This window comes from Antedon mediterranea, chromosome 2, assembly GCF_964355755.1.
Source record: "Antedon mediterranea chromosome 2, ecAntMedi1.1, whole genome shotgun sequence".
In the NCBI taxonomy this organism is placed as follows: Eukaryota; Metazoa; Echinodermata; class Crinoidea; order Comatulida; family Antedonidae; genus Antedon; species Antedon mediterranea.
This window is the reverse complement of record NC_092671.1, coordinates 728,275-744,357: the sequence shown is the minus strand read 5'-3', so window position 1 is coordinate 744,357 and position 16,083 is coordinate 728,275. Positions and strand designations below refer to the sequence as shown.

Sequence of the window (16,083 nt, the reverse complement as noted above, 5' to 3'; positions counted from 1 at the left end):
TTTTGTACCTAGAATTGCCCTTCAATGCCATCTGTAAATATAGAGTATATTAGAAAACAATAGTTTATTTCTACACTGCATTCCAATAGTGAGTTGCATAAATAGGAAAGTTATATAATTTTGGATACCGATTTCACAATTAAATCCTTGGTAACCCAGAACACATTCACACATGTATTCTCCGACTCCTTCTACGCAAGTAGCCCCATTTTGGCATGGTGAACTTTGACATTCTTGCAATTCTAAGATAATATGAATACATAATTAGCAGGCTGCAACTTTTTATCTGCAATTGAATATTTATTTCAAATACTTGAATATTGATTTATTAAATGTTTTTTTTATTAATAATTTTAATATTTGAATATTAGGTTTATATGGGAGTAAAACATTTTAATATTTTTATTCCTTGATAATTATACATATTAATTTAAAACTCTAATTTAATATGTTGTAATTTAAACTTTGTATGTTTGTTACTTTTACCAAACGGTTGTTTAATACCTATCTCACAGAAGACACCACCATACCCTTCTGGGCATGTGCAGTTAAAAGCATCCACTAAGTCATTGCAAACTGCTCCGTTGATGCATGGGTTACTAATGCACTCATCAATTTCTATGTGAATGAAAATGTGCATTGAAAATAAAGTGTAGATTATTTTATGGTCTAGATTAAGAGAACTCTCAACTTCATGCTTGCACTGAAATGGATGTAAGTGAATACCTAGAAGTTGCTTTGGAGTGAACCAGGTTATAGATGAGAATTAAAACTTATGTACTCATTCTTTATGTCCAGCTAACACCTGCTTGGATCTTGTACAACAGACGCCATGTATACTTACCCTCAAAATATCTGTCAAAGTTACAGTACTTATGGTTGCTTATTAGTATTATGTTAAGTGATGTCCTAAAACTTATATTAAAACAAAAAATAAAATATAATAACTGGAATTTTTACAATTCTCATTATGAAAACATAATTACACAATCTTCATTTTCAAATTTAACATAAAATGCATAAGCATACATAACCTATAGATGCAATAGAACATTAGTAATAGACAAACAAATTGTTGTTAAGTAAACAAATTATTACAATTTAGTTGCTCAGAAGTTTAACTTCCTACCCAGCCACCATCTTTTGATCCCGAAAAAGTCCAAACATTCTCCTGTACCAATAATTTACCCTCTGTTTGGGTATTGAAGTATTTAGACTTTTTTCTTTTGTGTAAAATAAGTTAAATATTTATTATATTTTACCTGATTGACACAGAGTTCCTTGGTATCCAGATTGACATGTGCAAGTGTAGAAGTTGATGTTGTCATTACAGATTCCATCGTTTTGACATGGATTACTGTTGCACTCATTAATTTCTATAAAAAAAAAATGTTGAATTGTTGAATTTGTGGATAAAACTTATTCGATTAACTGACACTAGAACTAGCCTAGTAGGTAAATAATAAATACATGTTTTAATTTTTGTTAACAAAGTGGTGTGTTTTCAGACTTTTTGGGAGGACACTCAAGCATTTATTTACACCATAGAATCTTACCTGTTTGGCAGGAAATGCCTTCATATCCTGGTTGACAGGTGCAAGTATAGAAGTTGATTTGGTTGTTACAGATGCCTCCATTTTGACATGGATTACTGTTGCACTCATTAATGTCTACAACATAATAGATCCAATAATAATGTGTGTTAATATACATAATATGTAATAAATATTTAGATTTAAACTAAAATAAACTAGTTATTTGAAGTTATTTAGCAGAAACACATATAATCAGTAACACATTTGCAATGTCATAAAGTACAGTATTTTAGAATGATTATTTATTGAACACACTAGGAGTATTGATCTTTTATTATAATAAAAGAGGTAGGAAATGATTGTCATGACAACAAGAAACCTTATAATAATGCACACTATCTCCACTTTGCACTATGTACCTGTTTTCAATATAATGCATACGTTCTTTATCCTAAATTTAAGTAAAATAGGATTTTTCAATGATTATACTTTAATTGTACTGTATAATTGTAATATTAACATAAAATTAAACATAATTATTTAAATACTACATTTAAATCTACATGAACAATTGTCAGATCCACATTTTGAAAATTACAATGGAAAAGATATACTGTAGGTTAGGCTAATACAGTATTAACACTTATTTTACAATTTTTAAGCCATTGGCCCTTCTATTTAAAAATTGTGGGTGTGAAACTGACATTATTAGATGTTTAAAACTTAGATTAGAATGTTCAAATTAAGACAACTGACAACAACGCCCAAATTAAGATCTACTTACCAATTTGACATGTTTCACCGGTATAACCATTGTTACACTCACATTGATAGAGAGTCCCATCATTCACACATATTCCATTATTTTCGCAGGGGTTGCTACTACATGGAATAATCTCTATATAAAAGAAAAAGTAAGGTATTCTGTATGACCATATAATAAGACCAATATGTGTATACAAATATAGCTAGCGTTCTTGTTGGATTGTTTGAGTAATTTACTTTTGATTATTCTATCCAGAAATTCTTGATGATATAATTAATGTACATCTAATGTATTGTACACTTAATATAATGTACACCTACTGAATTGTATACTTAATATAATGTAACACTATTGACAATGAATAAATGTGAAGATCTCAATGTGTGATCCATGCACTGTCCTTAAAGTTTGGTTCGCTTAACTTATGTCAAGTTGTGTGGGAACCAAGTTTTATCGGCCAATTGACTAATATCATCACTATGCACCTCTCCCTACCTCACAACAATATATTGTACTTACGAATTTCACATGTAACTCCATCAAAACCAGTTGGACATGTGCAGGTAAACTGACTGATACCATCAACACATGCTCCACCATTAAAACATGGGTTACTTGAACATTCATTAACATCTGTTGGTAAAAGTACATAAAATTGAAACATAATAATCAATGTTCTCCCTCCAGGTAAAGTCACACTTTAAATAAAAGATGAATGTTTTTGAATCTAATTTTTTGAATTCTATTTATTTTAATATAATTTTAATAGTTACATGTTTATGTTTGTCATATTGTATTTTTGTGAGTTTGCTTGACGATCAGCTTCGGTTGATGGACCACCCTCGTAAAATATTGTTGAAATAAAATATATAAACACTATCCACTGTTACCTATACAAGTATAAGCGTAGTCAAGGTCAATGCACTCTTGTCCTGGTTGGCAAGGACTGGTTGAACATTCGTCAGCATCTGAAATAAAGAAATATTATTTAAACACATTTACTGCCAATGACCTACAGTACATACATGTGGTCTTTAGAGACGCAACGCAAGGACGTACTGTATGCACAATGCAAGTGAGTTGACCAATGACAAGCCACTGTTAAAATAATCCATCGCTTGTGATTGGTCAAATCGCTTACAGTACGTTGCGTTACGCATCCTTGCTAGTGGTGGAGTTTGTGATCGAGTTACACGTCAAGAATACATGCCCAATCATGTTTATTTCTTTACATTCTTGAAAGCTCAGGTCTATTGGTAAAAAAGCTCATTTAGACATAGAAACTATTTGTGAAAGTAAATTCTACATACCAACTAAAAATGTGATATTAAATCCACGTTTTCTGACATTAAAGTCTGTAGAAAAGTACACCCACAATCGACTACCATCAATCTCAAAGGGTTGTGGTAGAGTTGTAAGAGATGTTGCGAATGTATACAGAGCGCTTACTCCAGTTGTATCTAACACAGGTCCTGCACCAATCTCCACAAAGTCCTTATCATCTTCAACATCAACATCGTTGACTGTTATTCTGAATTTTTTACCATTTGGATATCCAACTAAGTAGGTACAGGTTTGAAAGTTTTCATAATTCTGCGGATAATTCGGTGATGTAATGTCATCTGTTAGAACACCGTAAAAGTTTTGTCCACAATTTGAAGCTGTAAAAAATAAAATGCATAAAATACATATTACAAGTGTTTTATGCAGAAGACTTAATTAGCCCTCGTCTCGGCCCCCACACCAATTTCATCTGCTACTGCGTATAAGTTTTTAAATATAGCTAGTAGGCTGGCCTATCTATAGGCTATGACCATGTACTAGGCATCAAGAGACGTCCACAGACGGATGCAAATCGTAACATAATACTCATTAGGCAGAGTAGGTTAGGGCCTAGCCCTATAGCTGCTAGGTAGAGTAGACGGCGCTAGTTCCGTTTCGCACCTGTTTTTATTTCGACTTCCTTTTGACTCCAAATTGTTAAGCAGCTTATTGTGAATACTACACCTTAAAATTGGGCCTTATAAGTACTTTTATGAAGAAGAATCACATAAAAAGTAACAAATAAAACCTTAAATTGATGATTTTACAGACATGTTTCTCGCGCATACCGTTCGCGAATTTAGCATACTCGAAGTTCAATATTTTCGTTTCTATGGAGCGCCAAAAGAGCAACAACAATAGATGGTTAAAATCTCAGTGGAATGCGTCTTCTTTTAATGCATTTATTATTGAAATACACGTTTAATTTTAATATATTTTGTCAATAAAATGCTGTAACATTTTACTGCTAATAATTTGCTGTTTTCAAATAGCAACCACCCCTAGCTAGGCCTAAGAGTAAGACTAAGACTAACAGGAATATTATTTAGATCAGATATACCCCTACAGTACATGTAATATGATGATGAATTTGTCGATTTTCATTCCTAAACGTTCCTGCAAAAACCATGTACAGTATCAACAGTAATATTTTTGTTGCATTGACATTGACAAAATATGATAAAATTGAACGTAATTTTCACCAATAAATGCATTAAATATACGCAATTTACTGAGTTTTTAGCCCTCTATTATGATTGCTCTGTTGGCGCTCCATAAAAACAACAACATTGAACATGGAGTATGCGAAATTCACGAACCGATGTTCGAGAAAGACGTCTGTAAATTCATCAATTTAAAGGATTTGTTTTTTACTTTTTGTGTGATCTCCTTGGTAAAAGTATTTTTGAGGCCTCATTCTAAGGTGTGGTACTCACGATAAAGTTACTTAACCAATTTTGAGTCGAAATAAACGACAGGTGCGAAACGGAACTAGCGCCGAGTAGACTTAGGCCTCTCTCTACTATCTATGGTATGCTTTACTCACCTATAATTTCGTTGCAATAGGTCCCATGGTAGCCTGGCGTACAAAAGCAAAATGCTGTGCCTGTTGCCTCAGTTATACATGTAGCTCCGTTTAAGCATGGATCAACTGAACAGTCTTGCCCTATACAAAATAAAACAAAAACACAATTAAACTGGACTTGCAGATAAAACTTTTTGGGTGGTGTGCACGTGCAGGTATATAAACTATACCAAACTGGCGAGTAAATCATGTTTTACTTTTTAAACCTCGCAACGTCTGGTTGAAAAGGCTACTCGGACCAATAATTTCTATTAGCCTAGGGGTTATTGCGATTTGGACGTTTCTGATTGGCTGTAGCCATGGACTATATTGATTAACACTGTTCTGATTGGTTGTAGCTTTGAATACATCTTCTCGGAACTCGTCCTTAATACAATAGCAATTTAGCACAGTGTTTTACTATATAACCAGATAAATAATAGGAAACATTTAATAATTTGATAAATGACATTTAAATAGCAATTTAGGTAAATGTCTTTTGAAATGAAATTAAATAAATTATAACCAATTTGGTTAGAGTAAAACACAATGATAAAGAATAGGAAACATTTAATAATATGATAAATTACATTTACATAGCAATTTAGCACTGTGTTTTACTATAACCAATTTGGTTAGAGTAAAACACAATGATAAAGAATAAGAAACATTTAATAACATGATAAATGACATTTAGCAATTTAGCACTGTGTTTTACTATAACCAATTTGGTTAGAGTAAAGCACAATGATAAAGAATAGGAAACATTTAATAACATGATAAATGACATTCACATAGCAATTTAGCACTGTGTTTTACTATAACCAATCAGATTAGAGTAAAACACAATGATAAAGAATAGGAAACATTTAATAATATGATATATAACATTTACATAGCAATTTAGCACTGTGTTTTACTATAACCAATTTGATTAGAGTAAAACACAACAATAAAGAATAGGAAACATTTAATAACATGATAAATTACATTTACATAGCAATTTATCACTGTATTTTACTATAACCAATTTGGTTAGAGTAAAACACAATGATAAAGAATAGGAAACATTTAATAATATGATAAATTACATTTACATAGCAATTTATCACTGTGTTTTACTATAACCAATTTGGTTAGAGTAAAACACAATGATAAAGAATAAGAAACATTTAATAACATGATAAATGACATTTACATAGCAATTTAGCACTGTGTTTTACTATAACCAATTTGGTTAGAGTAAAACACAATGATAAAGAATAGGAAACATTTAATAACATGATAAATGACATTCACATAGCAATTTAGCACTGTGTTTTACTATAACCAATCAGATTAGAGTAAAACACAATGATAAAGAATAGGAAACATTTAATAATATGATATATAACATTTACATAGCAATTTAACACTGTGTTTTACTATAACCAATTTGATTAGAGTAAAACTCAACGATAAAGAATAGGAAACATTTAATAACATGATAAATTACATTTACATAGCAATTTATCACTGTGTTTTACTATAACCAATTTGGTTAGAGTAAAACACAATGATAAAGAATAAGAAACATTTAATAATATGATAAATTACATTTACATAGCAATTTATCACTGTGTTTTACTATAACCAATTTGGTTAGAGTAAAACACAATGATAAAGAATAGGAATTTAATAATATGATATATAACATTTACATAGCAATTTAGCACTGTGTTTTACTATAACCAATTTGGTTAGAGTTAAACACAATGATAAAGAATAGGAAACATTTAAAAATATGATAAATGACATTCACATAGCAATTTAGCACTGTGTTTTACTATACCAATTTGATTAGAGTAAAACACAATGATAAAGAATATGAAACATTTAATAATATGATAAATTGCTAGCACTGTGTTTTACTATACCAATTTAGTTTTGGATAAAGAATATGAATTTAAAGAATGGATATAATATGATATGATAAAATATGATTTTCTCCCAATTAGTAAGACATTTTGGAATACTGCGTGCGTAGTGCACCTAACAAGATCATGTTCGCTATTTAAAACTCACATTTTAAAACCGTAAACGCATAAATTTGCGGACATACTCGTAAAACACACTTCCAGAGATTTAATAATTTTAACAGTACTACAAAATCCATAATATAAAGTAGTATAGATTTGTACAAAAAGAGCAGAACAATTAAATTAACTGTCATTACATCTACTGAACTGTCTCATTACATCTACTGAAAAATTCATCGCGATGAATTTATTTATAATACACCAATCAGATCACACGCAATTAGTATGGAATGCCAGTTTAGGCGATGATAAAATCGCGTCGATGATGCAATGAAAATTGCGTCGATGTGATGAAAATTGCGTCGATGAATATAGTATTGATGTAATGATGTGATGAACATTGCGTCGATGAAAATTGCGTCGATGTAATGAAAATTGCGTTAATGTGATGAAAATTGCGTCGATGAAAATTGCGTCGATGAAAACTGCATCGATGAAAACTGCATCGATGAAAAAAAAAAATTTTCATCGATGCAGTTTTCATCGATGAAAATTGCGAACTCCCTGCCGGTATGATTTGAATATGATGTCATGGATGCTGGACATCTGAATTTTATGTACTGAACTGGTGGATTAACGGAAGCAATTAGCTAGAAGATATAATGTGTCCGAAAGGACAATAATGGATCCATTGCTAAAATGTGTTGACAATAAATCACTAAAATGTTAATCAGTGCATATATTTCAACATTGTTTTAGTGCGCGCTCACTGTGCGCTTGTCTATAACGTGCGCTAGCGCAAGCGGTAAACATGTTTATCATATCAAAATATTCAGAAACCGTCAATTTTTAGCAACATAATAACATTATTAACATCATTATTAACATCATCATTTACTTTACTAGTAGTCATTTTCATCATTGATTGAATTAAAACCATTTGGAATTTTCATAATCAATTAAATTCATCACATCAATTTTCATCGATGCAGTTTTCATCGACGCAATTTTCATCGATGCAGTTTTCATCGACGCAATTTTCATCGACGCAATTTTCATCGATGCAATTTTCATCGACGCAATGTAAATTGCGTCGACGCAATCTACATTGCATCGACGCAATCTACATTGCGTCGATGCAATTTTCATCGACGCAATTTCATCATCGACGCAATTTTTATCATCGCCAAAAACTTGTGTAAAACGGCGTTCCATAAGTGACGAATCGCATATTCGCCGTTTATTGTTGAGGCGCGTAAACAGTGTGCGCAATGCACGTTTTCTTCCCATGACGAGACGAATCGATATTCGACTCTTCGTGTGACGAATAATTTCCAAATTATAATTAATATAATTAATTAATGAAATAAGATACGCAGTTGATGTTTGCATCAATTGTTCTTTAGAATAAATACTTTCGAAATACAAAACAAAAAATGTGTGGTGAGTGACGATATGTTCAATCATGGACCTATAAATTACTAATTTATAGGTCCATGATTCAATATCTGTAGCTTCAATTCAAACATAATGTAACAGAAAATTCGAAGCGTAAAAAACGTTCGTTTACACAACACTTTTTTTATACTTTATTATTGATTATTATATTATACAGGAATACTATTTATTTCCTCATTTCTACCCAAGAATAAAAAATTTTTGGATACAAAACTTTATGCATGTGAATTACATTACCAAAATATTAAAATGAGGATAAAAAAACATCGCGTAAAATACTCGTACTCAAAAGCTTCTGAAATTTGTAGATATATGTCATGAAAAAGAAATTTGACATTCCCAATAATTTTTTTGGGTAAAAATGTAATATATGAAACATACAATTTACATAGTTTATCATTGTTTTTTATTAGAACCAATATGGTTACACAGTTAAACATAGTGATAAAGAATAGATACTTGTTAGGTTACTACCCTACCCTCTAGTTTGAAGCGACATTATAAATTCATCGAGAAAAAAAACGTATCGTATTCAGAAACGTTTGAAATTTTGTATAGATATGTTCAATAAGACAAAACAAATTATAAATTTCAAGACAAATCGATGATTTCCATTATTTGCATTTCTAAAAATTCACACTTATGAAAGACCATACATTTTCAACATTTCCTTTTTTCTGTGTACCGAGTTTAGAAACTTTTTGAATACCAGACGTATTTTTTTGTGATGCTTTTTCATTTGAATTGTAGTATAAAATGCCATTGAAACGAGATAAAAATCATACAAGACATGTTATAATAGGTTGCTCTATATACATAACAAAATTAGTTCTTTTTTTTGGTAAGAATCGCCAATGAAGTAGAAAGTTATTTCAGATGTAGTGTGCATTTATACGTCATTAATAGTAGGCCTAAAATATAATATTAAATATTATAAAGAATATCAAACATTTTATGTTATGAAAAATAAAATTTACATATAAGTTTATCATTGTGTTTTACTATAACCATTTTGGTTAAAAGTTAAACACAGTGAGTGATAAAGAATAGAACTGTTTTAGTTTATTTAACCCTAACCCTAGTTTGAAGCGATCACATATTTAATATTCATCGCTAAAAATACGTATCGTCTTGAAAAACGTTTGATATTTGGTAGATATGTTCAATATAGGTTCTTACATCTATAATGCAAAAGAAATATCCTAATAGTTTTATTTTGATTTCTGAGAATCATCAATGAAGTAAAAATGTGTTGGAAATGTATTGTCTTTCATAAGTGTAAATGTTTAGAAATGCAAATTATTAAAATCACGAATTTGTCTTGAAACTTTTATTTTTTGTTTGTTTTATAGAAGTAAGAAGCTATTGAACATATTTACCAAATTTCAAATGTTTCTGAATACGATACGTATTTTTTCGCGATGAATTAAGTATGTGATCGCTTCAAACTAGGGTTAGAGTTATATAACCTAAAACAGTGTCTATTCTTTATCACTGTGTTTAACTGTGTAACCAAATTGGTTCTGTAAAACAAGATGATAAACTATGTAACTTGTATTTATTATTATTACATTATATGTATCCTATAATGTAATATGAAAAATAAAATGTACATAGTTTATCATTGTGTTGTACTAAAACCAATTTGGTTAAAAGTTAAACACAGTGTTAAAGAATGGAACTGTTAGGTTATTTAACCCTAACCCTAGTTTGAAGCGATCACATACTTAATTCATCGATAAAAATACGTATCGTCTTAAAAACGTTTGAAATTTGGTACATGTTCAATATAGGTTCTTACATCTATAATGTAAAAGAAATATCATAATTTGTTTTATTTTGATTTCTGGGAATCATCAATGAAGTAAAAATGTATGGTATTTCATAAGTGTACATTTTTAGAAATGCAAATTATTAAAATCACGAATTTTTTGTGAAATTTATATTTTTTGTTTGTTTTATAGACGTAAGAACCTATTAAACATATCTAACAAATTTCAAAAGTTTCTAAATACGATACGTACTTTTTCGCGATGAATTTATTATGTCGCTTCAAACTAGGGTTAGGGTTATATAACCTAAAACAGTATCTATTCTTTATCACTGTGTTTAACTGTGTCACCAAATTGGTTCTGTAAAAGTAATAAACTATGTAACTTGTATTTATTATATTATTACATTATATGTATCCTATTCTTTTCATAACGTTTAGATAATAAGATATGTTTAATATAATATTTTGCTATGTAAATAATATCATATAATAAATGTTTCATTATCATTGTGTTTTACTGTAACCAAATTGGCTATAGTAAAACACAATACTAAATTTGTATGTAAATGTATCATATTATTATATGTTTCCTATTCTTTATTTGTGTTTTACTGTATCCAGCACAGTGCTAAATATCATTTATCATAGTTAAAATGTTTTACTCTAACCAAATTGGTTATAGTAAAACACAGTGATAAATTACTATGTAAATGTCATTTATCATATTATTAAATGTTTCCTATTCTTTATCATTGTGCTTTACTCTAATCAAATTGGTTATAGTAAAACACAGTGCTAAATTTCTATGTGAATGTCATTTATCATGTTATTAAATGTTTCCTATTCTTTATCATTGTGTTTTACTCTAACCAAATTGGTTATAGTAAAACACAGTGCTAAATTGCTATGTAATGACATTTATCATATTATTAAATGTTTCCTATTCTATATCATTGTGCTTTACCATAACCAAATTGGTTATAGTAAAACATTGTGCTAAATTGCTAGCTATGTAAATAATCATTATTATTAAATGTTTCCTATTCTTTGTCATTATGTTTTACTTTAACCAAATTGGTTATAGTAAAACACAGTGCTAAATTGCTATGTAATGACATTTATCATAATTATTATTAAATGTTTCCTATTCTATATCATTGTGCTTTACCATAACCAAATTGGTTATAGTAAAACATGGTGCTAAATTGCTATGTAAATAATCATTATTATTAAATGTTTCCTATTCTATATCATTGTGCTTTACCATAACCAAATTGGTTATAGTAAAACACAGTGATAAATTGCTATGTAAATGTCATTTATCATATTATTAAATGTTTCCTATTCTATATCATTGTGCTTTACCATAACCAAATTGGTTATAGTAAAACACAGTGCTAAATTGCTATGTGAATGTCATTTATCAAATTATTAAATGTTTCCAATTCTTTATCATTATGTTTTACTTTAACCAAATTGGTTATAGTAAAACACAGTGCTAAATTGCTATGTAAATGTCATTTATCATATTATTAAATGTTTCCTATTCTATATCATTGTGCTTTACCATAACCAAATTGGTTATAGTAAAACACAGTGCTAAATTGCTATGTAAATGTCATATATCATATTATTAAATTCCTATTCTTTATCATTCTGCTTTACTTTAACCAAATTGGTTATAGTAAAACACAGTGCTAAATTGCTATGTAAATGTCATTTATCATATTATTAAGTGTTTCCTATTCTTTATCATTGTGTTTTACTTTAACCAAATTGGTTATAGTAAAACACAGTGCTAAATTGCTATGTAAATGTCATTTATCAAATTATTAAATGTTTCCTATTCTATATCATTGTGTTTTACTCTAACCAAATTGGTTATAGTAAAACACAGTGCTAAATTGCTATGTGAATGTCATATATCATATTATTAAATGTTTCCTATTCTTTATCATTATGTTTTACTATAACCAAATTGGTTATAGTAAAACACAGTGCTAAATTGCTATGTAAATAATCATTATTATTAAATGTTTCCTATTCTTTATCATTGTGTTTTACTCTAACCAAATTGGTTATAGTAAAACACAGTGCTAAATTTCTATGTAAATGTCATATATCATTATTATTAAATTCCTATTCTTTATCATTCTGCTTTACTTTAACCAAATTGGTTATAGTAAAACACAGTGCTAAATTGCTATGGAAATGTCATTTATCATATTATTAAGTGTTTCCTATTCTTTATCATTGTGTTTTACTTTAACCAAATTGGTTATAGTAAAACACAGTGCTAAATTGCTATGTAAATGTCATTTATCAAATTATTAAATGTTTCCTATTCTATATCATTGTGTTTTACTCTAACCAAATTGGTTATAGTAAAACACAGTGCTAAATTGCTATGTGAATGTCATATATCATATTATTAAATGTTTCCTATTCTTTATCATTGTGTTTTACTCTAACCAAATTGGTTATAGTAAAACACAGTGCTAAATTGCTATGTGAATGTCATATATCATATTATTAAATGTTTCCTATTCTTTATCATTGTGTTTTACTCTAACCAAATTGTTTATAGTAAAACACAGTGCTAAATTGCTATGTAAATGTCATTTATCATATTATTAAATGTTGCCTCTTCTATATCATTGTGTTTTACTCTAACCAAATTGGTTATAGTAAAACACAGTGATAAATTGCTATGTAATGACATTTATCATATTATTAAATGTTTCCTATTCTTTATCATTGTGTTTTACTCTAACCAAATTGGTTATTGTAAAACACAGTATATTTTACCTCAACAAAATCGCCGCAAAATTGTTTATACGTTTATTTTGATTGGCTAACTAAAGTACGGTCTAATGAATATTGATATCAGAAGATTCCCTAGCTTAGTGAAAAAGTTTTATTACCAAAAATATGCTGATTACGTCACTACCGGAAGTTGTAGTCTAGCATGATGCAGACGCAATTGATTATGTACGTTTGTTAAACATATAAAAAGCTGTAAATTACCACAAAACGACAATAGGAAAGAATTCAAAGAAATGCCCTACGTGTTCAAAATCATTGTTTTAATATAGTCTGTATGTATAACTAACAATTGACCTTGTGGAAGAGCGTATAAATTTAATTTAAAGTAAAACATGATTTACTCGCCAATTTGGTATTGGATATATAGCTCGCACGTGTGGAAAAAAAAAGTTAGTGTGGGTATTCCCCTAATGGGAACCAATCAGAATGTCCCAGACACGCTTCAGTGGTTAGGGGGCGGTTAGTTGAATTCTGAGAATTCTCTATCTTATAAAAAAGAGAAAAGAGTGAAATTACAATTTTAATCTTCCTTCATTATACTTAAAACACAAATTTTCCTTTTCTTCAGATATGCCAACTGCAAATGCTGTACATCATATCTTAGGATCGTTTTTGTGGTAGGAATACGTTTGTTTAGAGTGGAATCGGTTATAGGCCTAGGCCTATTAGTTAAAAATCACGTTATTTTCTCTACAAAAATAGTTAATATAATTCATTTTTTACGTTAGTTTTATATGACCGATTTGTCGCATTACTTTGCAACTATTGAGCCAAATCTTCTTGTCTAAAATACGAATTTGCCAACAATATATAAAATACAAGATTTGTATTCGTCCATTTAAACATGGGAAATCCAATGTCGTCGGATTGGAATGTTACAATATACCTACATTTATAGTAAACATTTATTATCATATCTTTATGTCATCAAATAGCCTACAAATATTATACAATTTTTGTTGGTGACACTCCTCCACGTGAACTATATCACAATACACTTCCTGGCATTATGAGTGCAGCGTTTATACGGTTTCTATGGATACAATTCAAAGTGTATGGACATTGTGTTCGTCGCTTTATGAGCTCATTTTAGCATTTTAGAAAATTATAATTTGTTGGTTGTTCTCAGTAAAATATTCCAGAACTCATTTTACAAAACGTTTTTATATAGGGCTCTTAGTATTAATTATTCGTACAAACAGTCTTAAAATGTAGGCCGATGAACCACGACTGAATTCATAAATTTGTTTTTAATTTCCTCATGCTTAAATTTAATTAATTTGACGCATTATAACACAATAAATATATTCTTTCTTTAACATTTTATAATGAAATGATGTTTATAAGCTAATTTGTTTTATTCGTTACCATGGCAGTAGTTGATGCGGTGGTTGGTTGTTGTATAACTATAAACCACCCAAAATGAAATCAAAAAATAATTGCTCATCATAAATGAGTCATTAAACCCAATTGTGAATTGCTTTTGCTTGGCCGAATCATCATACGCCCATGTGTGTGTTTTACCTTGAATGGACAAACTGTATTTTAATATGACGGTTTGTAAATATCCCAGTAAATCGATAACAATGGACGTGTCTTTGTATTTCAAGCGTTCTCAACGGTCTATTGTCGTTACGATGCCTGCAATGGCGTTTTATAAAACGACAACTTCATGTTCAAGGATGTTAAAATACATTTAAGAAACATTCCACGACATGATTATTAAAATAAAAAAAAAACTCCTAGTAAAAAGTTTAGATTAAAAAAAACTCGCTATGCTATTAAGAAATGTAACCGGTTTATTAAAGTATAATTACTGTTTTTTTAAAAAGATAACATTTAGTTCGTAATATGAAAATTCGAAATTAATTGAGTTGAATCATAGAAGTACTTGGTAATTTCCTCAATATAAACTGCATACAAATATGAAGTAATAAACGTATTAAAAAAAATTTCAAAGAAGAACTGCCAGAAATGATGTTTTCAATGAAACCTTCATACGGGTAAAATCATTAAGATATAACATTAAAATAACATTAAAATCATTAAGATATAACATTAAATCCAATACAACAATGCACAACATTCTAACGTTCCATCGAACAACATTTTTTGTTTTTTTTTTAATGAAAAATAATTGTTTAAAACATCATGGATGTACAGTGTACACGTGAATCAGAATTGTAAGTTGTTTCCGTGATATGCATTATCTCTCATTTTGCCAATGCTAAAATGAACACGAATGTATCATATTAATATTATACATTTAAATAAGAAGTATACCACAAACTTACCGTTCGTTGTACTTATTAACAATAAGATAACAATACAGAATCCTGGAACTGTTGCTTCAGACATTGTTATATCCTATGGCACTAGTAAACGAACAAAATGATCGGTGGGCAAACCAAATATCACCTTTAAATCAAGTTATAAGAGTTATTATCCAGATACATGTATTAATTTAAGAATCCCATTTGACATATCTTATAAGAACTCCTTAATTCCTTTAAACGTCAAATTTAAGTACGCGAAAGATAGGCACAGTGCAGAACACTTGAGGTATTATGCCTAACTGATGACACTAGCGAAAGCGCATGCGTGGTTTGCATTGTGTGATATTAAATAGCCACAGTTTTATTGGGATAAGTACCCATCAGCAACAATAATGGCGATGGGGTTTATTATTTTTTCTGAAAGGTAAAAAAATACGCAGTGCCTTGATAAAAAAAACACACCGTGGGAAAGTCTGTTGAATTAAGTGTGTTTAGGTGTATCAGCAATATATTATTCTAAGGTGTAAACGGACAAAGAAAAAA

General features: G+C 29.5%; 1 protein-coding gene across 3 annotated transcripts in view; it reads right to left on the bottom strand.

Annotated features, from left to right (window-relative positions):
* The window catches only part of LOC140039971 (uncharacterized), a 39,427-nt gene extending 23,599 nt beyond the window's left edge, over nucleotides 1–15,828 (bottom strand). For 2 of the 3 annotated variants that reach the window (XM_072085563.1, XM_072085564.1), the window contains exons 1-10: nucleotides 15,559–15,828; nucleotides 5,171–5,290; nucleotides 3,612–3,962; nucleotides 3,192–3,269; nucleotides 2,821–2,934; nucleotides 2,320–2,433; nucleotides 1,557–1,670; nucleotides 1,263–1,376; nucleotides 505–618; nucleotides 129–242 (exon numbers count right to left, since the gene is read on the bottom strand). In XM_072085563.1, the coding sequence (XP_071941664.1) occupies nucleotides 129–242; nucleotides 505–618; nucleotides 1,263–1,376; nucleotides 1,557–1,670; nucleotides 2,320–2,433; nucleotides 2,821–2,934; nucleotides 3,192–3,269; nucleotides 3,612–3,962; nucleotides 5,171–5,290; nucleotides 15,559–15,622 (1,297 nt within the window). In that variant the 5' untranslated portion in view covers nucleotides 15,623–15,828. The remainder of the gene's footprint in view (nucleotides 1–128; nucleotides 243–504; nucleotides 619–1,262; nucleotides 1,377–1,556; nucleotides 1,671–2,319; nucleotides 2,434–2,820; nucleotides 2,935–3,191; nucleotides 3,270–3,611; nucleotides 3,963–5,170; nucleotides 5,291–15,558) is intronic. The other variant, XM_072085565.1, reaches the window with a different exon arrangement.
* Nucleotides 15,829–16,083: the final 255 nt, after the last annotated feature.